This window comes from Falco biarmicus, chromosome 8 (genome assembly GCF_023638135.1).
Source record: "Falco biarmicus isolate bFalBia1 chromosome 8, bFalBia1.pri, whole genome shotgun sequence".
In the NCBI taxonomy this organism is placed as follows: Eukaryota; Metazoa; Chordata; class Aves; order Falconiformes; family Falconidae; genus Falco; species Falco biarmicus.
This window is the reverse complement of record NC_079295.1, coordinates 6,421,827-6,448,952: the sequence shown is the minus strand read 5'-3', so window position 1 is coordinate 6,448,952 and position 27,126 is coordinate 6,421,827. Positions and strand designations below refer to the sequence as shown.

General features: G+C 40.5%; 1 protein-coding gene across 3 annotated transcripts in view; it reads left to right on the top strand.

The window, feature by feature from the left end:
- DIP2A (disco interacting protein 2 homolog A) overlaps positions 1 to 27,126 on the top strand; it is a 122,039-nt gene that overhangs the window by 56,145 nt on the left and 38,768 nt on the right. For all 3 annotated transcript variants that reach the window (XR_008823747.1, XM_056350544.1, XM_056350545.1), the window contains exons 4-14: positions 6,792 to 6,911; positions 12,373 to 12,618; positions 18,971 to 19,099; positions 19,906 to 20,025; positions 21,233 to 21,430; positions 23,100 to 23,191; positions 23,440 to 23,550; positions 24,299 to 24,422; positions 24,696 to 24,805; positions 25,237 to 25,339; positions 27,025 to 27,089. Coding sequence is in view for 2 of the 3 variants with exons in the window: in XM_056350544.1 (XP_056206519.1) it covers positions 6,792 to 6,911; positions 12,373 to 12,618; positions 18,971 to 19,099; positions 19,906 to 20,025; positions 21,233 to 21,430; positions 23,100 to 23,191; positions 23,440 to 23,550; positions 24,299 to 24,422; positions 24,696 to 24,805; positions 25,237 to 25,339; positions 27,025 to 27,089 (1,418 nt within the window). In the remaining variant the exon portion in view is untranslated. The remainder of the gene's footprint in view (positions 1 to 6,791; positions 6,912 to 12,372; positions 12,619 to 18,970; positions 19,100 to 19,905; positions 20,026 to 21,232; positions 21,431 to 23,099; positions 23,192 to 23,439; positions 23,551 to 24,298; positions 24,423 to 24,695; positions 24,806 to 25,236; positions 25,340 to 27,024; positions 27,090 to 27,126) is intronic.

Below are 27,126 nucleotides of genomic sequence, written 5' to 3'. Positions count from 1 at the left end.
TCATCTAGTTGATTTGAATATGAAAATGCTTCACATCGTTGTTCATAACTACTCATGCTGTGAGATTTACGTGTATGTAGGACACGAATGGAAATGTTGACATCTCAGAAAATGCCAGTTACTGCAAAGTAGCTTCATTTTGTTCCTCCCAATACTTTGGCTTAAAAAGTGTCACAGTTTTGCTTCACAGAGCAGTCCCAATTTATCTGAGAAATTCTAGCTATTGTAAAAGCATTTTCTGCCTAAAGAAAAGATTCCACCACCGCTGGCTTGAAATGTTGTTACCTTTTAAAATTTCCCTGTAAGCTGGCATCTTACCTATTGTGACGGACAAACAGCTTTAGGCTATAATCCTGGGTATTTTGCTTCTATCAATTGCATGCCTTATTTATTTTTCAGACTTTTGAGGGCAGTGGAGGGGGTGTTGCTGCTTCTTTTTTTATTTCACTGCTGCCTTTATTTCTTCTTATCTTTGCATCTCATCAGTTTGCTGTGTCCTTTTCAAGAGTAGCTGATGAGGGTGGGATATAACTTTTAATAGAACAGGATCTCTTTCTGGAGCAATTATAGTTATTTTAGAACCATCAACATAAATTACTTAAAATAAGCAAGTGAAACAATTTTGCCTTTTTATTAATCTGCCATTTGCTAGCTGTAAGCACATTTTTTCTATAGCTTCCCAGAGTTGTTGTCCATTTAAATGAACTATAATTATCATCCACATATTTTTGTCTTCAAGCAGTAAATTATTACCAAAAAATTTCCAACAGTGAATACCATCAGTACATACTGTAGGCTACTAAATTACCTAAGAGTTCCTGGAACAGGAGATAATACTAGAGGCTTTAACTAGGTTTTCGTTCTTTTGAATGATGACAGTGTGATGGAGGAAGTGAGAAATGCAGAGACTTCGCAAGCATTTGTCAGTGATAAACATGAAGACCCTCATACCCTCACTTCAGAGGATGCTTGGTGATGAGTGTATTGCTGGTGCTGCTGGCTTTTCTGTCAGGAGAGGTGTGTGGTTACTGGTAGAGGCACTGTGCCTTCTCCTGCACTGAGTCCCACTGCTGCCTGGTTTTGGATAAGAACACAAATGAGTTAGCTGGTAAGCCTTTAGGGCGTCTGAAGAAGTTTTCCCAGCAGCTATGCTTTCTCTTTCCATTCTCGCACTTTTTTTCTGGTTACTGTTCTTCAGCCTGTTGGACATACAGCTGTAATATACAGCCTGCTCTCCCAGCTTCCCTGGAACAGGATACAGAGATGCATTTGGGGAGCTGCTCCAGGTGAGGAACAAGTCTGTGCAGTGCGCAGGGGTGATACCTGTACATACAGCAGCTCTATCATTTCATGTGAATAGAGCTTGATCTCACACTAATCCTCTGTGCTCTGCCAGCCTTCGTGTAGTTATACTAGCTTTTTAAAAAATATATTTTTACTTTTCCCCTGGCAATCATTCTCACAGGGATGCAGTCATATGGGACACTAGGTTTGCAGCAGCCATTTGTAGAGGCAGCCAGTGCTGGTTGCTTTAGCTGCTGGAATTTGGAGATCTGTGAGCAGCAGGGAAACTGGTCGCCCTATGAATGCCATTTTTCTTCAAACAACTGTAGAAATTCTTCCTCTTGTGCCTAAGGCAGGAACTAGAATCAGAGGCTGATGAACAAGTAGAGGCTGCAAACAGGAAGGAAAAAGGCCTTTCTAATAGCTGGAGGGTTTGGAGCGTAAGAGCTTAGGTGATTTATAGTCCACAAACTGTGTCTTAGTTTTCCTCCCCCATCCTTTTTTTAAGGACACGTAGAATGAAAGAAAATGAGAATAGGTACATAAAATGGAAGAGAAGATTATGTGGTTTACTACAGCAGAGGAAGCAAAAAAAAATGTTTTGAATCAATAATAAATTGTTGATGGTTGGTTGCAGCTTAATGAAGCGTGGAAACCTAGAACTATTTTTTCAAGACTTCTGCTTTTGAATGGCAGTATATGTATTTCTTGCTCTCTTTGGTATGCATAATCTTCATGTTAATAAGATGCTGGGCTTATTCATCTCTTCCAGTGTTCACTGTTGAACATTTGTTTTCCCTCTTCTCAGAAATATGGTGTATTACAGATGACATTTGATCTGATTTTAATGACTATTTAATCCACTGAAGAATACTGAAGTCCCCAGTTCTTACATGTTAAATGAGTTTCGTGTTTAAGAATTTAGTAATAGACAATGGTAGAAGCTTCTTTTTGCAATTCCAATATCCAATTAAACCTCAGTTTGTAGTATTCATGAATTCTTGTACCCTAAATGTTCTGCTGCTTCAAAATTATTTCATCCCTTTCACTTTTTTTTAGTGAAGTCTGTTTCATCGTGTACATAGTGTAGAAAAGCTCTTAAAGGAAACATGGAACAGGAACAAAGCATTCCAGGGAAGTGAAGCTGATTAGGTACTTTGTTTAACTGACAGAGGATGGTCCTACTCAGTTGTTATCCAAGGACAAGATATTAAAAGAAGAATTTCAAGCTGGAAATAGTTCTTCGATGAGTACAGAAGAAACTGATGAGTTAAATCAGCACTATAAAAACAAAACATGAAACAGAATAAAAATTCATCCTTACTGTCTTTTGCTTGCATTTTTATTATCTAATGTCGTATTTGCCATGTTTTGGGGTGAGAGTTGGGAGGGCTAAAGGAGGTGGTGCTGATTTTGCCCTCTGGAAATGGAATTAAAAAGTAGTTCCCATGCTTGCTACCACCTATCTGTGTGATGTTATGACCTGTCCTGCTCTACTTTGTTAAAGTGCTTCAACACACCCTTGCCTCAAGCTAGTCCTTTCCATCCCCTAAATGGGAATTCACAAAAACTAGCTAAGAATGCTTTCATATTTTATCTGCAGTGTTATTTAATGACTTAATGAATTTATATGCAGACTACAAATTTGTGTTACATTTCTCTTCTGGAGAAAAAACATTTATGTTCCCCTTCTTCCTACCAGATGTTAATGTAACAAAAATGTCTTCTGAATTACATAGAGATATGTGCATGCTTGAAGTGGATGCATCTGATAGTTACTATCCTTCTTAAAACATGCAGCTTCGTTCTGACTGAAGGTTCTGCTGTGGGAATGTGTCCTGCTGAATTGGTGTTTTGCCCCTAACTTTTAAGGCTGCAAAAATAACCTTGAATTTAAGTAATATTCTCAAGTCTATGGACAGCAGTAATGTCCCTGGGACATCTAAGTAACACAGCAAAACAAGAAGTATGTTGTTGAGTTCTGCTTAAACTTTCTGGAGTTCTGTGGAATTAGGAGGTTTGCTTCTGTAACCATGAGAATAAACTTCAGTGGTGGACATTTACAAGGTGAGGGGAAAAAATCTAAAACTAAAGATCGGGAAAAATGAAGACTTGACAAAAAAGCAATAGCCCAGATGTGGGGGAGGGAGGCAGGGGGACATAGGGAGAGGGTGGTGAGATTTTAATTCATAAAACATCTGTTAACAGCTCCTTGGTGTGAAGGACAGCAGCAGCAATCTAACATGTTACCCAGTATAAAAAAAAATAAAAAATCTTGTCTTAAAAGATAGAGGTTTAAGAAGTGATTTTAAAAAAACCCCAAACACTCCCCCTTCCTAACAGCATTGTCCTTGAACTTCACAGGTTAGTTGCATAAAAAGTTCTTATTTGAGACAAGCATCTACTCCCGAGTCTTGTAAGAACACATAGTTGGCATGGTATATTTGCATATATATTTGCATATATATATTTATTTTTTTTTTAAATATAGTGCTGAACAGATTATCTGGGGGTTGCTGCAGACTTGAAAAGTGACATTCTTACTGCAAAGAACTAGGTGATGTCTGGGACCCTACACACAGGGCTTATTTTGATTTGGCCAGGCTGAAGGAAACAGTTTGTTTCTCATTTGGACCTGTGACTAAGAAAAGCAGCTTCCTGATTTTTGTTTAAATGTGGATTGTTTATTTCTGGCATTTCTCTTAAAGGCGCTGTGCTCTTCCAGTACTGGGGTTTTAACTTGCTTCTTCCATGGCGTCTCTTTGACCTCATGTATTGCAGTAAATGGTGCTGTGTAGGTCAGGGACCGAAAGTTAGATGCCTGAAGTACATGGTGTGAATATGCTTTGGAGCAGAGGGAGCAACTTACATGTGGAAATGGAACAGTTTTTATCTAACATAGGAAAAGAGGTCAGATTAAGCTATGGTGATTTTTGTTTGATTACTTAACAGAAGTTCTGAAAGAAAGTCATCTGCCAGTTGTTAGAGTTGGTTTGAAATGTATTGCACGAAGCCTCCCTGGCGAGGTCATGCTTCTGAGCTTATGGGCAACATTTGTAATCTGGTTTTGAAAAGGAGAATTGATTTAGTAGTCCCCCAAGTGTCAGGTTTATCCAGTGCATTGGGACAAAGCTGCCTTTAGAAAGAGTTTTGTGCCTAGACTTCATAGAGGTTCACACCGATGTGCTGTGCTTTGCTGCTTCATAGCCTTTCATTCACTGGGATACTCAAAAATCTCTTTTGGTTTTTGTTAAAGTATATACTGATTAGCTTTCCCCTGAGCTATCTCCTGCTTTGTCAAAAATTTTCTAAAAATATCTAAAAATTTTACAATCAGGAAGAACCTCCTGCTGAGCATGGTCAAAGCAGGTTCAGGGCTAGTGCCAGAAATGGTACTTTTTTTTTTTTTAGTAAAAAAGGTACCGTAAAATATGGAGCTTTACCTGTAGTTGTCATCAAGGTTAATATGGGGCAGAGAAATTACTTCTTTTGTACGCAAGTTGTGTAAGTCTGTGTATGTCATTGAGTTTCATACCTACAATTCGATAAAACTGTTAGGTATTTGTAGCTTTAGAATCACAGAATCGTAGGATCACGTAGGTTGGAAAAGACCTTTGAGATCATCAGGTCCAACCCTTAACCCAGCACTGCCAAGCCCACCACTGAATCCTGTCCCCAAGCACCACAGCTACACATTTTTTAAACCCCTCCAGGGTTGGTGACCCCACCACCCCCCTGGGCAGCCTGTCCCAGGGCTTCACCGCCCTTTCGGTGGAGAAATGTTCCCTCACACCCAACCTAAACCTCCCCTGGCGCAACTCGAGGCCGTTTCCCCTTGTCCTGTCGCTCGTTCCCTGGGAGAAGGGACCGACCCCCCCTGCCCACAGCCCCTGTCAGGCAGCTGCAGGGAGCGATCAGGGCCCCCCTGAGCCACCTCCTCTCCAGGCTGAACCCCCCCAAGTCCCCCCCATCAGCCTTGTGCCCCAGCCCCCAGCCCAGCTCTGGACACTGGCCATTTCCTCCTGGGCTGTGGTGGCTTCATCCTGCTCCTCATCCCTGTCTTCCAGCTCAGGGGGCTGAGCACCCTGAGGAAGCTGGTCTGGCTGTTAAAGGCTGAGGCAAAGAAAGCGTTAAGTACCTCAGCCTGTTCCTCACCCTTTGTGACAGTGTTCCCCCCTGCATCCCATAAAGGATGCAGGTTATCCTTGGCCCTCCTTCTGTTGCTAATGTATTTGTATATAGTATTCTCCTGATTCTTCTTAGATGGATACTTAATGAAAGAATAAATCTTGTTTCAAATTGAACAGTTTCATTTGGTAATTCTCATACAGCAGCTTCCATGTAAAAGAGATGTGGCAAGATGAATGCGTAACTGCAGTACTTGCTTTTGGGCCCTCTGTAGATAACCTGTAAGTACACAGATGTTGGAGTTGGTTTTCGTGAGTCTGAATCTTAGGCAGCAAGTTAAAGTATATTTTTGGTCTGCCTTATTTCTCCTTGACATCTGTTCACTTCTCATGATATTTTTTTTTTTTTTTGCCTAAGTTTTAGCTTTTGACACCATTGAAATACATATGTCAAAGAGAAAAATCTGCTGAAGGCAATTTAGAATTACTTGAATACATTAAATTTTATCTGCAGTGTGGTCTTCATTGAACACTAAGTTCCTCTTTAATCTCAGTTTTGGCTTAAAAATAAGAAAAGTTAAAATGTACCCCATGAGTATATTAGGGTAATTTTTGCTTTCAGGAAAGTGAAAACACTTTGTGTTTCTTCCCTAATTCTTCATATCCATTTAGCCTCTTCTTTCTGGCTTTTATTACTTGCATTCTTTTGTGAGAGCTTCAAGTATACGCTTTTCACTAATTTTCCCATTGTGGATTTTGAGGATGAAGAGTCCAACGCTGTTCCAGTTTTTTGGTATCTGTGTTGAAATTCCTTCCCCCCTCCCCCCCCAAATGAAAATAAATCATAGCTCAGAACAAACGTACTAAGTATTCTGTAACTTCAGTATTGATTTTCAGGGTGTTCTTCCTAAATTATACTCACAAAGCCTTTTCAAGCTGATTTCATGAGGAAAATATGTTAACTTGAGCCTGCTTATATCCTCCCTTAACTTTTCAAACCATTGCTTCTGAGATGAGTTTGAGTGGGAGGCACGCATGTTTATTCAGCCCTACTAAACACCCTTGAAGGAGAGAGGAACAATTACTGGAGTTGTCACAGCTTCAGAATTGAAACCATGTTACTGTAGTTCAGCTTTGGACCTTTCTGCTCTTTCCCGAAGTGCTGCTTCCTCTGAAGGCGAGAACCTGCTCCTTCCTGCAAGCTAAGCAAAACAGGGCTGAACAGGGCTAAAGCTGTAAGGGCTATCATGTGCGATTCAGCCTTTGGATTTGAGCTGTAGAAGATGGCAGTATTGCTTTCTGTGTTTTTTAGAAATAAATAATGATTAAATTTAATCTCTTAACCCTTGTTGTTTGTTTGTTTGGTTTTTTTCTATGTAGATGTCCACACTGAAGCAGTACAAGCAGCGCTTGCAAAATACAAAGAGAGAAAAATGCCCATGCCTTCAAAAAGACGGTCGGTTCTTGTGCACTCTTCGGTAGAAACGTACACACCTCCAGGTATCTATTGAGTTAACATATGTAAATCTTGCCAGGTGAACACGATAGCAAAATATAAAGTTATGCTTTGTTCTGCTAAGTTGTAAGTACATTGCAATAAACTTCTTCAATATTCATGGCTGTATTTCCTGATAATCAGGTGTTGGTCAGATTTGTTCTTTGTTTTAAAATTTTTAGTGTCTCATATACTGTAGCTGCTAAAGATACACTTGAAAGCAATAATAGAGTGAGCAGTTCCCCTTTATGCATTATGTTGGTTTATGTAACGTCTCACTTGGGAGGAGATAATCTTGGCAAGCATGTCAGAGCTGTAAATACCTTATTTCATATTGCGTAAGATTCTTGACGAGGTGAAGAAAATGCCAGAGCATGAAGTTGCTGCATTAGCTTGCAGAGCACTCGTCAGATGGTTTCAACTGTAAGCAATTTAAAACATTCAGAAAATCATATGCTAGAATTGTTCAGATTTAGGTCAGAAAGTTTATTTCGGTTTTTTTTTTGGGGGGGAAATAAAGTAACCTTCCTGTTGTGTCACAATGAATTCTTTAGAGGTTAAGAAAATCTTTCTCTAGATAACATCTTGTGCTAGCAAGCTAAGTGTTTTGAGGCCAGTATCTTGTATACAAAGGAGAGGAATTTCCCTAAGCTCAAGTTTTGAATGATGTGCTCTTGTCTCCTCTGATGTGGCCCGGGAGTAGAAGCACACTGACCTCTAGTGCCCTTCTCCATCAATTCTATTTCTTATCCCGCTTCTGTGAAAAACCAGGTCTGATGTGCTGCTCTCTTGCTTCCTGGGCTGTATTTTTTCTTTCTGTTCTTCCCATTTGAAGGAAATGCCACTTTTCTTTGTTAGTCATGCTTTTGTACATTGCTTTTGTGGATTCTCTGGTTATTTCATTAGTTAATAAATAATGACCTGCTTCTGTAGTCTTACATATGGACTTTCTTCACCCTTATGTTTTTTCTATAGGGTATGTTAAAATAAGTTTTGATTAGCTTGTTCTTCTAATACTCATATACTCAGAAGCCCATGAGGGCAGCTGTTGCAGTTGGTGGTTATACTCTGAGTTTTCTTGCATACATGTTGTTTTTGTATGTGAAAGCTGTCGTGAATTCCATAAAGTGAAATCCTGGAGAAAAGTTAATGTATAGCGACTATCTGTATACTGAGGCTTTGGGAGAGAGGCCCTGAGGTGTCTGTTTGTAGCTGTTCAAAGCAATATTCCTTCTCACTCTCCAAAATAAACTGCTAGAACAGTCGGAGGTACATTTCATGTAGCATCACTCTGTCCTTTTCTCTCATTCCCCTAGTGTGACAAATTGCTGTGTGCTTGGCATGAGGTAATATCATGACAAAATAAGAACATGCCACTGTTCTGCCTAAGATTTGATGTACAAAAAAAGAGCTGGTGGCCAGAAGCTCTGCTGAAAGCAGAGGACAGCTAGGTTTTCTGGTCTCTCTTAGCATTTAAAACTGGAAGGAATCTCCTTGCAGTGTTTTTCTGAGAGAACCAAAATACCATTCTCTTTGGAATATGTTCGGGACAGATTTGCAGCAGTGTCCCTGTGGTTAATGCTGTGCCGACTCAGCCTGAGGTCAGGGCCCTGCATGCTGCGCTGAAGGAACAAAGTATCTGAGGGGTTGAGAAGCTATTAAAAAAAATGGAGATGCTGCAGGTAAAATGTTAGGTTGTGTGGTTACAGCTGGTGGGCACACCCTTGCAGGAGCAAAGAGAGTGGCAGGTGGGGGAGCCCAAATCCTGCCCGGCCCAGCTGCTCCCAGGCCTGTCCCAGGAGCCGCCAGCCTGGCCCAGACCCATCGGCACAAGCCCAGAGGAGCACCAGGAACCGGAGTTAAGGGCTCCAGAGAAGGGTCACCCTGTCCGGGCCCCTCCCGGGGCTGTTCCTGGAGAGTCTCAGCCCTCCTGCCCAGGCTGGAAACCCATCATGAGTAGTCAGCAGCAGAGCACCTTCTGGGCTGAGGGCGGTGCCACGCAGGGGGACGGGGCATGTTACGGGGTGCAGGGCAAAAGTATTTTGAGATTGCGTGAGACCTGTTGTGGAATGTTTAGGTGAGGAACCACAGATGGGGAAAGGGGTAGATTTAGGTGATTAGGGGAGGAACAAGTGTGGGGAAAGCAGTGGGGTAAGGGGATAAAAAGGGCTGGTCATGTATAAGTGGTACGCTTGCCTGGCTGTGCCCTGCACCTGACCCCGCGCTCTGTCCTCTCCTCCTGTTATACTCCATTTCTAACACCTCTCCTGGGTAAGGGACTCTATAGTCTGTGTGCGTGGAGTGGCTCAGTCAGTCTGTACAAATGGGGTGGGACTGCAGCCTTGGGCTTGTATGTCCATTTGGCAGCAACTGGGGAGACTGGGATCTGGGGACCGTTGCCTGTAGCCTGAGTGTCCAAGCCCAGCTGCTGGAGGGGTCCATGTTGTGCTTGTGTGTGCGTGTATGGTCTCCATCCTGCTCAGCCAGAGAGGGGAGCAGGATGAGGCCATGGGATCTACCTCTGTGTGTTTGTGCTGCTGGAGAGTGTCATCTTCTACATGCCTGCCCAAGTGGTTAGCAGAGAAGACAAGCAAACTCATGCTGGGCTTTAGGGGGATACGGGTGCATGCTAACTAATACATTCTGAAAGAAGAGTTAAGTGTCTCTGAGATCTGTTGTGCTGTTTCTTAAGAGAAGGTGACTTATTATGAGATACCTTTTCTACCTCTGTAAGATACTGTAAGGCCAGTGGATGAATTCTGTATCATGGGTGATCATAGAAGACCATGTATCATGGGAGGCCATTCAGAAATTTTCTGAAGGCTTGCTTCAGCTATATCAATCCACAAAAATAATTGTCTTTTTATGGCCTGCCTTTATTTGCAAAATCAGTTCAGCAAGAAAGATCTAAAATTACAAAGAACCTGAGTAGTGGCGAAGCATCTAGTTTTGTTGTCTTGAGCCATTAAAGCACTGTCTTAAAATCCTTGTATTGGCAGAAGTTAATGCAACTAAAGCCAGGCTTTCTTGATAACTGAAATTTTGTTACAAACAGTTGCCATCAGTCACCAGGAAGGAAGCATCAGTTTCTGGTCGCAACGTTAAATTCAAACCCAACTCCTGACCTGCAGTAATGGAACTGCTTTCATCAGCCATCCTTCCAAAAATTTTATTGTACTTTTGTTTTCGTCCCGTCGAGTCTTTCGTCCTTTCCATATGGATTTCACGTGATCAGAACATGAGCTGTAGTCCAGATGCAGGTTTGGTCCAAAGGGTGGTGGTTTCTGTGGCTATCTTGGGTCAGCTCCCAGCCAGGAAGAGCTGCAGGCCAAGTACATAGCATTCTGCTCACCGCACACCAGAACCACTAATTAACTCCTGCGACTGCCGCAGAGCTGGTTACTGATGTTACCTTGTGACTTTTCTGTTGTAGTTAGGCTTTGGTATTAGAATGTTTTTACTATGGATCCTTCATTCCTATACACAGTTAATGTTTTACGTTTAAAGTGAGGTTTTTTCTCCTCTCTGCTTATGAAAGACATCTGAAAGCTTAGAAATTTTAGAGGCTTCATTAAACTTGCATCTGGGTAAGGAGGTAGCTTCAGAGTGTGTATTTTCCTCGTGGTTTTGTATTTTTATTTCATACTTGATAATAGATCACAAATGTGGTGGTTTGGTTGTGGGTTTTTTTCCCCAAACCTGACTGTTGTCCTATCTTGTCCAATATTCCTGGGAATTGTTTATTTTTGCTTTCTGCCTGAAAGAAAGGGAAGGTCGCAAGCACCAAGGGGCAGGTTTGGCTCCTCTCCAGGAGGAGCAGCCAAAAGCTACAACCATGGCAGCAGACCAGAAATATCATACAAGGCACAGACCCAGGAATGGTGATGCACCACAGCTGTATCTTCTCAAAGATCAATTGTTTGTGTATTTTCATCCAAAATTGTCATGTTTGACAAGGGATGGTCAAGTAATGAGAGATCCACGATTTTAACTTTAAAAATGCCATAGAGTTAAATGGGCTTCTTATGAAATGATGTCTGATTTTTGTGGTTTTAGACTGTTTAAAAGCAATTGCTTTGAAGCTATTGGAAATGCACATACTCTTGAAAAGCAGAAAATTAGACACCTGGTAACTGAAATTTGTTGCCAAAGATAAGGAAAAGATTTTTAATGTGGCTTCAACAAAATTTACGTGGAATTCTATATAGCTGAACAGTTATGTGTTCAGAGGATGCTAAAAACAAACAATAAAAACAAACAAACAAAAAAGCCAAAATTAAGTTTGCAGAATTTCTCATGTAACCCACCCCACTATCACCCAGTATTTCCATATCTGGAAGGGACTCTAGAGGATAGTAACGTACACCCTATCTTTTTCAGAAGCTGTTTTTCAGCTCGTGCTGACTTCTTAATTGGTCTGGCCATAGTGTGTGACTTAAAACTACTCTTCACAAACTGACTTGATGCAAACTTCAACAGTATGTGGGCATTGCATTGTTTCAGGAGCTTTCGTTTAATTACCTGGGGGGGGGGGGGGGGGGAGAGCTGGGGAGGGACATAAAAGATCAAGTTCTTAAAATGCAGCAGTCTCTTTAGGAGGGCAGGATTTTTTTTTTTCTCTAATAAGAGTTTGTATTTTTCACTGAAAACTAACAAGGATGTATTTTCTTGATATTTAGAAAGACCTTTTTATTTGTTACTGAGTGGATAACAATGTGGAAAGTTTGAGTGCCAAAGGGAGGCTTCTGGAATGCTGTGAATAACTGAATGGTAGTTAAAATAGGAGCCCTTTATCAGATTTCTAACAGCAACAAATCTACATCTAGAATGAAAAGATGCTTTACTAAGCATTTCTGTGTAGTTCTTGTTCGTATCAGTTTGTGGTTAAAATTTGTGCTTTTAAATTTCTTCTAATTATCCTTAGATTAATGATATTACTCTTTCATTGAACTTGATAGCACAATGTTTTTGTGAGTAATTAGTTCTCAAAAAATTTGTCGAAGGAACCAAAAACTGAAGAATTACCACCACCACCACCCCAAATAAAAAGAAAGTACCCAGCAAAAAATGTAATGGAATTTGTTCAGGTAGATTGAGATCCAGTTTACTTGTTCAGAACAAAGTATTCTTTCAGCAGAGTAGGTATGCTATACTCACTGAGCATGGTTAGCGAATGTACTAGGTAACTTAGGTAAAGCCTTTTTTGAGTCTTAATGTCATTCCAAATACAGGAGGTAGCTGAAACTTTGCCTCAAGTATGTTCTAGCTATAATGTGTAGAAGTTGTTGCATTAATCTAAAAAATGGCAATGAGCAGAATATGTGCATGTGAATATACCATTTGCTTAATACACGCATCTCATGTGTAGCACATGAGAACGCTACCTGAAGAACATGGAAAACTTCATGTTCCCGTCTGTTGGGTCATTCCCACATTACATGCCTGTCATCGTTATTTTAATCACAGACACATCGTCAGCATCAGAAGATGAGGGCTCGTTACGTCGGCAAGGGCGGATCACCTCCACTCCGTTCCAGAGCCATTCCAACGTAGAGCCCTGGCTTAACCGGGTTATTCAGGGCTCCTCCACCTCATCCTCTGCATCCTCCACTTCATCTCATCCAGGAGGGAAACCTGCTGCTGCTTCCAATACTGCTACTGCCACCGCTGCTGCCACTGTGCTTGCAGATCTCATGGCACACACCCAGCTAGGTCAGTAAAGAACTGCCTGTGTGGTTGGAATAAAATCAAATTAAAAATCCCAAAGCGAGGCTAAACACAAAAGTCTTCACCAGAAGATATCTGTAAATAGCCTTAAAATGTACAATCCACAGACCAGGTATGTATGATATGTATGTATTTAATTTAAGCCGAACCAGTTGTTCATGAGATCTGAACGTGCATTCTTCTTGGTAAAATGCTTGATTTATCAAGAAAGGTTCTTACTGGGTCAAAAGCAGAATTTCAAAGGGATCATATTTTTGGTGCATGCTTTCCCATCCGCATGTATTTACAATACAGACAATATCAGGTTGTGGATTTCTAAGGTGACTCAGTTGGGGAACACTGAAAAGACCATAAAAACATCTGGAACCTTTTGAGAAAGTTATGAAATCAGAGGTACTGACAAAGCTAGATTTCAAGCTCGAATGTGATTTTTTTTTTTTTTTTTTTTTTTTGTCCTTTAGGTAAAATTTAGATCATGAATAGGCCATTGTTGTGAAACTAGAGTGGAAATGTAGTACTGGTAAGCCAAAATGTATATGTGTGATTTGTTTCAAGCTCTGTAAAGCCGAAAGTGCAGAACTTCAGGTTACTTTTTTTTTTTTTTTTTTTTTTTTTTTGTATTGTTTCCTAAAATGCAGAACACTAGTCTTTTGCTTTTGCAAAATTTGGTAGGGAGGGAGGATGGCAGTCTCTTCCATCATGGAAGTACTTTTTACAATGTTTTTGTGAAATGTAGTGGATTTATGTGCACACAGTACGTCTGCACTAATGTTAAGCAACTGGAAAGGACCTAGACAAGAAACAATAGTTTTGTATTTCTAACCGTTTTTTTTTCCCCAAAGTAATTTAGAAAAATGAAATGAACAATGATGGTTTGTATTTCACCTCTGGGCTACAGCATGAAGTTCTTGTGCTTCTAGTAATATGCAATAGGCATCACCTATATTGTTTCTGGACGTTTCAGGTTTTGGCAGCTTTAGTGCTCTACTTACCTGACTGTTTACCTGTGACCGTGTGCCTACGTGCGCTATACGGACAGGCTTTATCCAGTTGTTTACCGAGGACAGATTAGGTCAGATGAAGAAAACACACTGAGATGCTTTAGATTTAAACTGAGTCTACAGGGTTCTGTATACTTAGAGACGTTAGTTCATGTGATAATTTAAGACACAGATACCTTTTGCAAATAGCTGTTTGTTTAGCTGGTCTAGCTGTTAGGCTCACGTTCTGCTGAAAGCCCAGTCATGTGTCCTTTAGACTTCTCTGTTTAGATGATACAAACAGTTCACAGTTCTCTTAGGCGCGAGGCAGCTGGTCATGAGAGGGTCGCTTCTCTGTTCTTTGTGGATTTGCCCTCTGAGTTCCTCCTGCCTTATGCTGAGTTTGGGACATCAACCCTATAGTAGCTATGGGCTTTAAAATGCAAACAGTGCTTGTAGTTTGTGACAGGGAGTTCTACTTCTTCAGGTTCCTAAAGCATGGGGAAAGGAGTGTGAACAAGCTAGAGGCTCTCCAAAAGAGGATCCTCCAGATCTTCTGTGTGGCTTAGGTGATGCCAGAAACAGGGGTTGACTCATTTTGCTGTGACTGACATCCCAGTTCTCACAGCACAGGCAGTTTTCTGTAAGTGGAGCTGAGATGGGAAGAGGTAGTAGCTTGCTTTGTGCTCTGGGAGGCTCGTTAGGTTTCAGGGAGTCTGGGAAGCGTTATCTGTGTCGCTCCTACATTCTTTTGCTCCCTGCTCTGTTTTTCATGGCAATCTCTTTATTATGGAAGCTAAGCATGAGAGGAATTCCGGTACGTAAGCTTTTACAAGGCACAGTGTTTTTCCCCAAGCCTGCTTGGTGCTGCTGCCTTAGAAAGCTCCTGCATGTTGAAATGTTGGGGTTTGGTTTGTGTCTTAGAAAGTTATGGGCAGTGTTTGGCTTTGTTCATTTTTCTGCGCTTCATCAGTACTTCATCCATAAACAGAGAAAGAGCTGCCTCTGGTTAAATTTTGTGCCTCTGTTGCTAGTGAAGTGTTTCCGTTTAAAGGCAGTAAGATGTTCTGTACAAAGAAATCTGAAATTCCATCTTCCCATTTCCAAGCTTATTTATAATGAGAAATTTGCAAAATTTTTTGTGTACTTAGTGAATGTAAGTAAGATGGAACATGTCTCTGTTTTGCTTTGAGGGCATTCTGGATTTCACGCTGTGGATTTATAGGAAAAATGTTTAACTCATTAAAATTAACAAACTTGGAAGGTTCAAGGCCAGCTGGGATGGAGCTTTGAGCAACCTCATCTAGTGGAAGGTGTCCCTGCCCCAAGGCAGGGGGTTGGAACTAGATGGTCTTTAAAGTCCCTTCCAACCCAAACCATTCTGTGATTCCATGGAGGCTCTCCGTAATTCCAAGCATGATTGATGAAATTCTTAATATAGCTGTAAAAGCTTCAAAAATACACAAAATGTAACACAGCATCCTGTTACATCTGTCTCAGGCCATAGAAATACACAGCAAATTTCACAACTAGCTTCTTAAGACCTATTCATCAGATATTTAATTATCAAAATTGTATGCAAAATCAAGGCCTTATTTACAGTTGAAAGTCCAGCTTTTAAGCAGTTAAATGTTGGACTACATGCAGCGGAGTGGTTTGAAATTTCATTAATGGGAAATAAGTGTGCAATTATGTTATCTATCAGGAAGGGAGCTCAGGGATCATTAAGAGCTGTTCTACTAAAAATATTCAGAAAGGTAAAATTTCCAGTGCCTTTGACAAAAAATTAAATGTCCTTCTGCATAAGAATAATCTTCCTCATTTCTGAAATGCTTGCCATGTTCCATCAATTTTCATTTCTAGCTGGGTAACATTCGTGCATGTCTGGTAACAATTCAGTTGTGACATTTTTCATGTTTGTCTGTAGTCTTCCTTGCTCACAAGAATATGAAAACTTAGGCAGTTCTTACGTGGCAAACCTTTCTGATTATCGATAAATACTAGTATACTTTCAAAAAGGACCCTTTTAATTTGTCCTAGAGCATAGAAGACAATTTATTTTCTCAGTTAATATGCTGCCATCAGCAATATAAAAGGCATCTTATATATTTTAAATACTGTGCCTTACTAAAATATTTGGTATTTTGACTATGTACTGAATAACTATTCACAATTTTGATATGTCAGAGAATTTAAATTTAGCAGATCGTTCCCTTGCGGCTCATCTTCTCCGGCTTGCATTTTTAATGATGAATTGTACTAAATACCCAAGCAGTAGACTGCAGTGTTGCAAGTGCAAGGTTACAGTAATTAATAAAGTCAGATAGGAATATGCATTGTTTTTAAGCTGTTCGTTGATCAGCTATAAAAGCAAGGAGAACATCTGGATGTTGTTTGGGGGGCTTCTTTTTTGTAGTGTAATATTTTCTTTAAAATGAATAAGGCTGCCAGTGTGTCTGGGTTTTTTTCAAGGTCACCATCTCAGCTATGGAGTATTTCCCAACTTAGCTCTTGTTAGAGTAGCTGGAAAAAGGGATTATCATGGTATTGACCCACTAGTTACTGAACAACTTACAGTTTGGTTTTTTAAGGGGAAGCAGCGTTATAAGCGTAGGTGTTCTGAAGTGCCATGGCTCTGTAAGCGGTTTTACAGGAGCTGTAAGAGTGAAGTGTGTTTAGAAACTGTTTCAAAGCGTTTATGGAAGAGGAAATGCAAGAATGAAGTAGTGGCTTGTGGATGCTATTTTGTGTTCTGGCTGGGTTGGTGCACTCTTCTGGTGGTTTGGTTGTTTTTTTCTTTTCTCCTATTGTTCCCATGCAATGTAATAAACTTCTTTTAAATGTCTGTTTTGGTCCAGTGGTTTCCTGGAGACGAACCAGTCATACATAGCCATCTCTAGGTCTAACCTGACTTCCTGCTAGGGAGGGGACTTTTCTTTACCCTGAGATTCCCCCTTAGAGCCTACTTTCTCTCTAATGCCTAGCTTTTTGGTTTCTGTATCATATCCCGTTTGTTCTTTCTTGGGCCACTGCTCTCTTTTGCATTTATGTCTGTCTTCTAATCAATAATGGAAAGGTACTTCAGTCTAAATCCAATTAACATTTTTCCTGAAGTCACAAGTCTGTTAAGACTTTTTTTTTTTTTTTAACTACTCACCACTTCTTTCTCTGCTTTGCCACAGTATCTCTAGATGATACAGACTAATTTAATGGTTTCTCATGGGCATACATTAATAAAATGCCTAAATAATTAAAGAAGCTAATGTGGTTTTTATTTGAGCATAAATCCTGAAAACTGGACTTGGTCCTTCTGCATGCATAGAAAGAATTTTGCCTTCTCAAGGCAGAATTAGGAGGGAGTCAGTTCTCTGCTGTATGCAAGGTGAAATAGATGTGGGCAGCAGAGAAGTTGTTCATAAGGTCACCTGCCGTTTCCCCTCTGTGGTGAGGGACATCGATTTTTGTGAACCTTGGCTCTGAGATGCTTGTAAGATACATGAATGCTCTAGATTAGCATCTCCATATATAGCAAATTTTTGTGCTTGTTTTCAGTTGGGAATGATTGTTAATGGGGTTTTTGTTCCTTTTCTGAGCATTCTCATTTTTTGTGTGATTTCTTTGAGCTGTTCCCAAGTACACAGCTCTTCTGTAAAATGTTCCCAAATAGCTTCTTTCTTCTGTTATTTGCTGAGCATCTAATTGCAGAGCTTTTGTATTTCGGATATTTGCCTCATGCATGTGGGTGGAAGATTGCTTTTTCCCAACAGAAATATGCACTGTAAAACCTGCATCCAGCAGCATTTCAACTTCTGTACTTTATGCACGGCTTCTGACCCTGATGTGCACCAAGTCTCACAGTGTGTGCCAGTCTGTCTTGTCCTGTCTTGATTGTTTTATTTGTACCTACGTGTATGTCACTTTCAGCGTACATTTTGAGTCGCCTTAATGTTCAGTGGTGACAACTTCATCTATTGGAATGCCATTTTGGGGCCTTCCACTGATGAAACCCCACTGCACATACGTCCCTAATTGTAGTTCTTGCTGGTGTATCCAAGGAGTGAAAGCTTTAGACACGGATAATCACTGCAGGGTTTCTCAGGTGAGAAGTATGGACTTAGGGGCTAATATTTGCAGTATGGCAGCCAGGTACATTTGACTGTGCCCTCTTTTCTGTGGTTGATTTTTGTGCTGCTTGTTTTGGGACTTCGGTAAAGCTAAGGAAAATAAACAACTAAAAAGCACCTAAAAAAGTATATAGAACAGAGCAAGAGTGTTTCAATTTACTCGGAGTGCGCAGGCTGTCTATATGCCCTATAAAATGGTTATATAGATCAGCTTTATGCTGATTTTATTTGTCACTTCTTGTTACTGGTTCTGGCATTTATCAGAGAGATGAAGCGATACTTTGTCCTTCAGGTGCCTTATCCACATGACAGGAGTTTTGGTCCTTGCTTTGTACTCAGCAAGGCAGGTCTCTGCAATACAAAAGTTGGCATTGCAGCGATGACCATCGGAAAGTATGGGAATGGATTTCTTTTTTTCTTCTGGTGATCCCTCTAAAACTGCTTAGAGCTGTACTGGTGACTGGTGGCTTACATGTCAGCTCTGGAAATCTGTGGTCAGGGCTATGAGCACTTGTTATCTTAGTGCTAATTGTTTCTGCAAAATGGGTGAGGTAGTACATGCATTTCACAGCATTGCCCAGATCTCCGTATGTTTTTGAGTTCTTTCCTGCAGGGTTTGTGGCATGCTGAGGCCCTGCAGGAGCTATCACCGCAGAGCTGTGTGACCCGAAGCAGTTCCTCCAGCACAGCGCAGCAGCATGTTCTTAAACTCTTTCCTCTTGCACTCCTATTTTTACTCATTAGGATTCTGAATATTTTGGGCCTGCAATTCTTGTTTTTTCTTGTTCGAACACTTCTCCTGGATACTGCCACTTCCTAACCTGTGATTCCACTACAAAACCTTTCCATAATCTAGGTGACAAATTGGGAATGATGATATTCCCGAAGCATTGCTCTGCACCACAGAAGAAACAGCTAGACTTGTGCTGTTTGTTCATAATGGATCTCCTTGGTTTCACCTTGAAGTGATGAAGTGAACCACCGCTGTCTTTTTTTGTCAGAATTTGGATCACTTGGCATGTTGGAATAGCCCCTCTCTACTCTGGAAAGACATGCTGGTTCCTTTCAGGGTTCCCTCTGTATCTAGAAGATTTTGATTACAGTTTGATTAGAGAAATCAGTGTTTGTTAAAAACACATGAGAAAACAGCAAGAATGCTTTAAGAAGCAGCTTTGGAGATATTGATTCTTAAGATGACTGATGAGCTCCCATGTCTGTCTTCCTTTTCTACAGATAACCACTCTGCACCTCCAGATGTAACCACTGGCCTGGTAGAACATTTACATCATGAGCGTCCACAGGTAGCATCAGTACGAGGAGTTCCCAGAGGCTACAACAGCAGCATTTTGGAAACTGCAGATGGTGATTGTATTACAAACCTCCTACCCCTCTGTCTTGTGTCCCTTTTTCTGAATAAGCGAGTGCGTAACAGAGCGTGATGCCCGTTGTGTGCTGCGTACCTGCCCCTCCAAAGCTCTGCAGCAGTGTGGTGTGTCTATGGGTCTGTCACAGGGGAGGGACCTGTTCTGTGTTCCCCATCTTCTGCTGGTGGGAGCCATGCCCCCATTTCTGGATATATTTCTATGGTAAAAGGCAATGTAAGCCCTTCAGTCTCACGTTTTGATTTTGTATCACCTCAGAGCTATAGATTGCCATAAATATAAATAAACATACATATTTATATTTCATTTAAAATATATCACATATACAATTGAAAATCAGCATTCAGAATGGGTTTGTGTTGTGATTATTTTTTCCTAGACCTGTAAAATATTGAAAGATTGACTTATTTTTTCCAAGCATCCTCACACTTTCAGAACTGGGTGAATGTTAAGATGCAGCAAATACCTAGACCCTTGAAGAAAATAACATTCTTCAGGTTTGTATTGGAATCTCATGAAGCAGTCAGCAGTTTGAAAAGCTAAAGTGTGAGAAGGTATATGCATCGTCCAGGTAGCTAGGCAACAGTGTTGTTTTAAAACAAAAAATCCATGGTTGAAACTGTTTCTGATTAAAGCTGGCTTTTTCCAAACAAGCTGCTCAACTTGAATGACTCTTCCGCATGAAAGCTGCACTGAGCTTAGCGTAATGTTGTCAGCAATGTGGCAGCATGTGTTTTAGTCTGTTTGTTAATATATGGTAAGTAATAAGTCTTTTCTGTTTGGCAGGTGTCCCAGTGAATAGCAGAGTGTCCTCTAAAATCCAGCAGCTTCTAAATACCTTGAAAAGACCAAAGCGCCCACCTTTGAAAGAGTTTTTTGTTGATGATTTTGAAGAACTGCTAGAAGGTTAATTTTCTTTCAAACGCATTTTTCTCTCTGTGTAAGCGGTTCAGGAAAGTACAGATGCTTCTTAGCAAGTGTTGTTTTCTTTTCCTCTTCCCAATAGAAAATCATGGTGGAATTGTTAAATCAGAGAGAGAATGGTCGTATGTTATGACCACTGAAGTGAAGCTATGTTCAGTTCAACCCTCCCACCCAGTGTACTTGTTCTCTTGTCCTCTCTCTTCTGGTGGAAAAAACCCATATCTTAGAAATGGAGAAGTTGCTTAGCAATATGTAGCTGCCTTTAAAACCAGCTGCATCAGCTGAGTTTGGAGGATCATTTGCGTTCTGTTCTTTTAGTCTTAAAGAGTAAATGAAAATTTTGTTCTTGATGTGACGTTTTTGAGCAGCTGCTACTAGATTCCCTGTACTATTTTTTTGATGCTTTAAGATACAAAGTGATTGCAGCTCTAGTCTTTTCATTGAGGTGCATGTGTGTTATTGTGGAGAGCAGAGAGCATCGCTTCGAACTGTTGGGTTTAGCTATGGCATAGATTGAGTGTTAGCTAAATCCAAATGTCACTTTGTTTTAATAACTGAGATGAAGATACTTCACCTTCTTGAGCAGCTTGGGGCAGGATTTTAACAGCAGGCTTCTCAGAGACCAAATGGCATACAAACCCTGCAATGTTCCACCGCTGAGACATGGTCCGGAAATCAAATGAAATATTCTGTGAGCAGTGCAGCTTTAATTGTAGATAATCTGTACAAGGAGCATATCATCCAGCTTTTTTTAAAAATACATTTTCATAGAAGCATAGTGTCATTCTTCGTTACCTTTTGAGAATTCGGTGCAGCAAAAATAAACAACCAGTTGTCATTGAAGCCGTTCTCTCTGATAACACTTCTTGACTTGGGTTAGGCTTTCATTTAAATAGATGTGCAGAACAAAGAGAAAATACCATCTTTCCAAAGCAGAGAAAAAAGTAAACTAGAGATTCAAATTCGGTGCCTGTGGCCCTTTCCTTTCAATAATGTGGAATCAGAACTCTATAGGGATGGTAATTATTTTTTGTGAACCAACGGATGATTAGTGTAGCATCATCATAACGCAGAGAAGTAATGATAGCTGTGAGGAAGAGGAAGGTGAGAACAGTTTGTAGAATAGTCTGTTAAGTGTAACTTGCACACATTGTAAAGTTTGATATTTGCCATTTTACTCTGGTTTTAGTGCAACAGCCTGACCCAAATCAACCAAAGCCTGAAGGAAATCAGATGAATGTACTCAAAGGTGAACCCTTAGGTGTGGTAACCAACTGGCCACCTTCTCTGCTGGCTGCCCTGCAGCGCTGGGGAACTACCCAGCCAAAAGCCCCTTGCCTGACGGCACTGGATACGACTGGGAAAGCTATTTACACGCTCACCTACGGTAAGTGTTGGTGGTAGGTGTAAGGAAGGATTAGATGTTCATTGCAGAATGAACACTTTGCTTTGCTTAAGAGGGGCTGACTGTGCTCATGGTACATACTTTGAGATTGCTATTTGAATGCAAATTACTAATTCATTGCATATGAAAAACATTTGAAAGTTAATGAAGGGAAAATGTCTATGGTATTGATTCTTTACAAGTGACTGTTTGTAAATTTCAAACAATCGTGGGGGGTGGGGGGTGTTCTTAAAAGAACACTAAAAATAGCCTGATGTAAAATAGGAGGAAGAAACAGATGAGTAATAATGCACTTTTCAGATTCCCAGAGTAGATACTAAATTTTAGCATATTCTTGCATATCCTTATAGAGAAGGCTTGTATTTCAGGAGCATATTAAGGATGTTACTGTGGGAAGTGAAACTTGCCTGAATCAATACAAGTGATGTAGTAATTTCATTTTTTTTGGAAGATGATTGTGTCCCCCAGGACAGCTAACTGCAGCATTTCATTGTATAGTATGTTATAATGTTAAGATTTCTTGTTTGCATTCTTACAGATGAAGTATACTAGGAAACGTAGCTGAGCAGCTGCGTTAGTTTTATCGCTTTGCAGTGGAGCTTTGAGAACCGTTTAGAATATCATGTTTAATTCTGCATTTAAAGAAAGGAAAGGAAAAGACAAACTAAAAAGAAACCAAGCTCTAAATTGTACTTCTGCTAGCTGCACTGAATGGCCAGTTCGATAAAGAACTGGAGGTTTGAGGTACTTGAGTCCTGTGTAACTTTTCTTTATGTAACTGGAAATTACACAGAAAAAACCCAACTGTTGAACTGAAGAAGTCTGAGGCTGACAAACATAAAATAACTGGTAGTTGCTACGTGGTCTGAAGGGATCTGAGTGTGGATGTCAGTCCATGGTAAAGACGCTGTACTAGAAAGCTGAGCTCCAGAGGCACGTGGTTTGCCATGGCGTGCATTTTTTGGGGTTCTTGCTTTTGATTTACCATTTACGGTGGAAGAGTTTTGCTGTTGCTCCGTTTGTTATAGACAGGTGGGGTTTTTATTTAGCAAATGTGGAGGGTTGGGGGTTTTTTTCAGGCTACAAATTAAGAATTTATTTATATATTGTGTCAAATAAGTAGTTAGATTGTTGTCTTTGTATTTAGTAGCTTGGAATAATTTTTATATTCTGAATTACTGAAAGCTCTGTAGATCACTACAGGGCACTGAAGTGGCATTTCACAGAGCCACATATTCTGGCATGTACTCCTACCCATTGTTCCTTAAATTTCAGTTAATTTTTTTTGGCCAGTTTAGGATTTTTCTTTTTATCCCAAGCAGATTGCTTTCTCTAAGAGCCCTTAGGAAGGAGTCTTGTTAAGTGCCTTTTGGAATTGCAGTTAGGTTGTATCAACCAGATTACATGTGTGTGTGTGTGCGTGTGCACTGAAACATTGGAAGAACGCAGTAGGTTTGTGGGGTGGCATTGCTTTCACAACAGTAATGTTCACTTTTCCCAAATTACTTGCTCATGTGCCTGTTGACCTTGTTCTAATAAAACTGACTTGCCTAGTGCATATATAAGGCACTGAGATTTGCCGATTAAGTGTTAAAGTTTTAGGTTTTGGGGTTGTTTTTTTTAATTTCTGTATTGTCTTTTTTTTCTTCAGGCAAGCTGTGGAGTCGAAGCTTGAAGTTAGCGTATACCCTGCTAAACAAGCTAACCACTAAGAATGAACCACTGCTGAAACCTGGAGACCGGGTAGGCTGCTGCTGGAAATGATCTCCACAGATAAAACAGTCAGTGGGGAACAGCTTTAGCTAAAGAAAATCTTGTAATACTGTGGCTTGTAATAGCATGTTACCACAACGTTTAGTATTTCTGTTCCTGGTTTAAATATGAATGTGAACATTGCTGTGAAGATTTTCTTTTTCTCAAATGAAAAAGCAGCCCTTACCCCACAAATGACGACAAAAAACATTTATTGTTATTTGAATGTATTCTTGTAGGTGGCTCTCGTATTTCCTAATAGCGATCCAGTTATGTTTATGGTGGCATTTTATGGGTGTCTCCTGGCGGAACTTATTCCTGTCCCAATAGAAGTTCCACTAACAAGAAAGGTAGGCAAATACATTCAGCATTTTTATGGTTTCATAAATAAATGAAGAGTGGGTGGGGTCTCAAGCCTGGTATGGTGCATCGGCTGAGCTACTCAGTGCATGTTATATGCTTGGAAAGTGTTTTAATATTTGGCTGGGGAAGGGGGGAAATAGTTTGAAGCTAGTAAGTTAACTATTTTTAGGATATGGAACCGCAGAAATTATTTTAATTCATTATTTTTTAAAAGATGTGTGAAAGTGTTTCTCAGAATACAACACAGAAATGCTGTCTTTTCAGTTCTCACGCTGAGTAATGAGAGCGTAGGCAGGCAGAGACACCATAGTTATTGGAAATACTGGTATAATCCCACACACATTGAGCTTATTAGGGAAGAACTGAAAAGCCACAGGCTGCGCTTTTCAGTGCTGCAGGACTCGGAAACAGCAGCAGACCAGCTCTCTGTTCTACCAGAACTTGCAAACATCGCTGTTGGGTTGGAGAGGGCTGCATGAGCATTGCTTTTGACACTGCTTTGCTACCATTGCTTGCCAGATCTGCTGCCAAATCTAACTTTGTCGGCACTAAGCAAAACTAAGCCTTTTGAGTGTAGATTTGTCTTTTGTCTTCCATAAAAGGTCTTACGGGTTAGAAGCATACTTCTTCCTGTGATATAAATTGGCTTAATATTTTCTAAACATGGAAAAGTTACAGTAAACCATATGAAGGCTTCATTATTTATAAGTTTGCTATAACGTGTTTTCTCTGTAGGATGCTGGCAGCCAGCAGATTGGATTTCTTTTGGGCAGCTGTGGGGTAACACTAGCTTTAACCACTGACGCCTGTCAAAAAGGCCTTCCTAAAGCTCAGACTGGCGAGGTGGTTACATTCAAAGGTATGTTTTTAAGCTACTCAAATGTCTTTATAGGATAAAGAAAATATCCATTGCTGCTATTAAACAACAATCTTTGAGTTTGCTTGCATGCTTCTAGCTTACATACAAAGAACGATTGCCTTAATTGTCAAGGCAGTACTTAGTGCTGCTCCCTGTCAGAGGGGTGATGCTGCAGCCTTTGCCTGCCTTGTGGTGTTATCCCCGAATGCCGGGGCAGGGAGGGAAAACAGACTTTGGAACTGTAATGACAGTAGCTTTTCTCTTTCCTTGAAGGCTGGCCTCGTCTCATTTGGTTTGTGATTGATGGGAAGCATCTGGCAAAACCAGCTAAGGACTGGCATCCACAAGTACGGGATGCCACTGCTGAGATTGCTTATATTGAGGTGATCCAGTATAATATGCCTAATCTACGGTTACTCTCTTGCAGTTTCTATCACAGCATGTTTTCTTCCTTTAATCTCTTGATGCAATAGGAGAGATGACTGTATTATTTTTAACTGTGGAACAAGAATGCTTCCCTCAGGGTTGCCAGGCAAACTGTCATTTGAGTGGTTGTGTTGGATCAAATTGAAGATTGGGGATTATTGGCGTTTTTGGATCCCTGAGATGATTTGTTTAATTGGAGCAGAGAAACAGTCAGATTTCATATGATAGTACTGTGTTCTCTGAACACAAACGTATTCTTTATGTAGCTTTTTGATTTTTTTTAAGAAGCTTGCTTCATTTTTGTAATAAAATGTCCTTTCAGTTCAGAGCTATAAATTTTCTACATTTTGGTGTTATTCTAACGCATATGTAAACTTTCTCTTTTCAGTACAAAACAAGTAAAGAGGGCAGCACAGTGGGCATTACTATATCTCATGCTTCCATGCTGGCACACTGTCATGCATTGACGCAGGCATGTGGTTATTCAGAAGGTAAGTTAGATAGGTACAGCTTTAAAATGATACTTGTAACTTTGAATATTCCGACAATTTACGCTGCAAAGTCATGTTTAGTGTCTTAAAAGAACTTTAGATAAGCAGTAGTAGCTTTGACTGCAAAGGGGAAGACAAACTTGCGCATTCAAAATTGGTGTGCTATGTGAAGGAAAATAAGAAGCCAGTTTTGAAACCATAATCATAATGTATTAACATTTTTTTAACCTAAGATCCTTATCGATTTTATTCAGACGTTTGGATTTTTCAGTCTTCATAAATTTGTTAGTTGGTGATAAGAGCTATACTGATTTTTTTTTTTTCATCATCTTGAAAACAGCTTTGCTACAAATCTGGTTTGCCCTCCCTAATGCCTTTTGAACACACTGGCCACTTTAAGAAGTCATGAGTAGGCCAGTTTGAGATGCCCACGTGTGGAGTTGAAGAGCCCTCCCCGCAGAAACTGATCCTGGAGGCCATTTGGGTAGCTTGGATCTCTTTGAAGAGCATTGGATGCTGCCCGTTGCAGTTGTAGCAGCTCTAACAGTGCAGACTGGTGTGCCGTGCAGACAGGCTGGTGTCAGTTACGCAGCTTCTTACCTCTTCGGGGGAAGAGTTGCGGTTATTGACCAAAGGGAAGGCCTTTGGAAGTCCTGACTTGAAAGCCAGTAATGACTCGGTGGGATGTAATATGCATCATAGGCCTTACAGCTCTTCTACTTTTGTGATTCCTCGGAGTGTGACTTGACCCCCGAAAGACAGGCTTGATCAAGAAAGTCCGAGTTACCCTATTGAAAACCACCCCAACTTGCTTGGCCTTACTGCTCTTGCACCTTTGATAACCCTGCCTGCCTAGATCACAAAGTTGGAAGTCCCAGTGCAAGTCACGTGGTCCAATTACTTACACTAGGTCTGTGATCGTAGGTACTGCATTTGAGGGCATGAGCAGGCTGCAAACAGTTGCTAACTGTCCTCTCTTGCACTTGTGGGGTTCTTTCCTTCCTCATTTGGGCAATCGGTTTATGCCTGGTAGTGCTTTCAAGTCCACATAAGTAGTATGATAGGGTAAAAGAGGTTTTCACAGTGAGGTGTCTGTATTCTTTTCACTTACCAAAGAGGACTCTCCCGTTTTCATTTTGGGGCACCTTCCCATCACAGCTGCCGACTACAAGAACCGTGCCAGGAGAGGGGGCAGTGCACCCAGCTTGTAGGTAAAGGATTGTACAGTGATTCCTGAATCCTGAAAGGATGATGGCAACTAGTTATGGACCAAAGGGGTCCACACGTGTTAATTCAGACAATTGCGGAGTAACATGTTACTGGCCATTAACATTTTCGATCTTCACAGAGGGCACTGAATTCTCTTGTCCTCTTGTATGTTCATTTTTCAAAGCTATTGCCACACGCTAGAGATGCTGTCACAAGGTTTGTGTTCTGTGTAAGCCATACCCAGTATACCTTGTAACAATCTAATCTGTTATCATAATACAAAGATGATTGTTGTAAGAAAAATAAGACACTTCCAGCTTAAGCAGTCTGTGTGTTATAGACAAGAAGCATGGCAACATAACTTTGATTTCTTAGTAGTGCTGGAAGTTTCATAGTTGCTTTAACAAATATTTTGGGTGTTTAAATATTTTCATAAATACGCTTCTTAAGTCTGATAGTTTTTCCTTTGCTTTCAGCTGAAACGCTAACAAATGTCTTGGATTTCAAAAGAGATGCTGGTCTTTGGCATGGAGTATTAACGGTGAGTATTTGAATGAATGGAAAGAACTGCAGCAAGT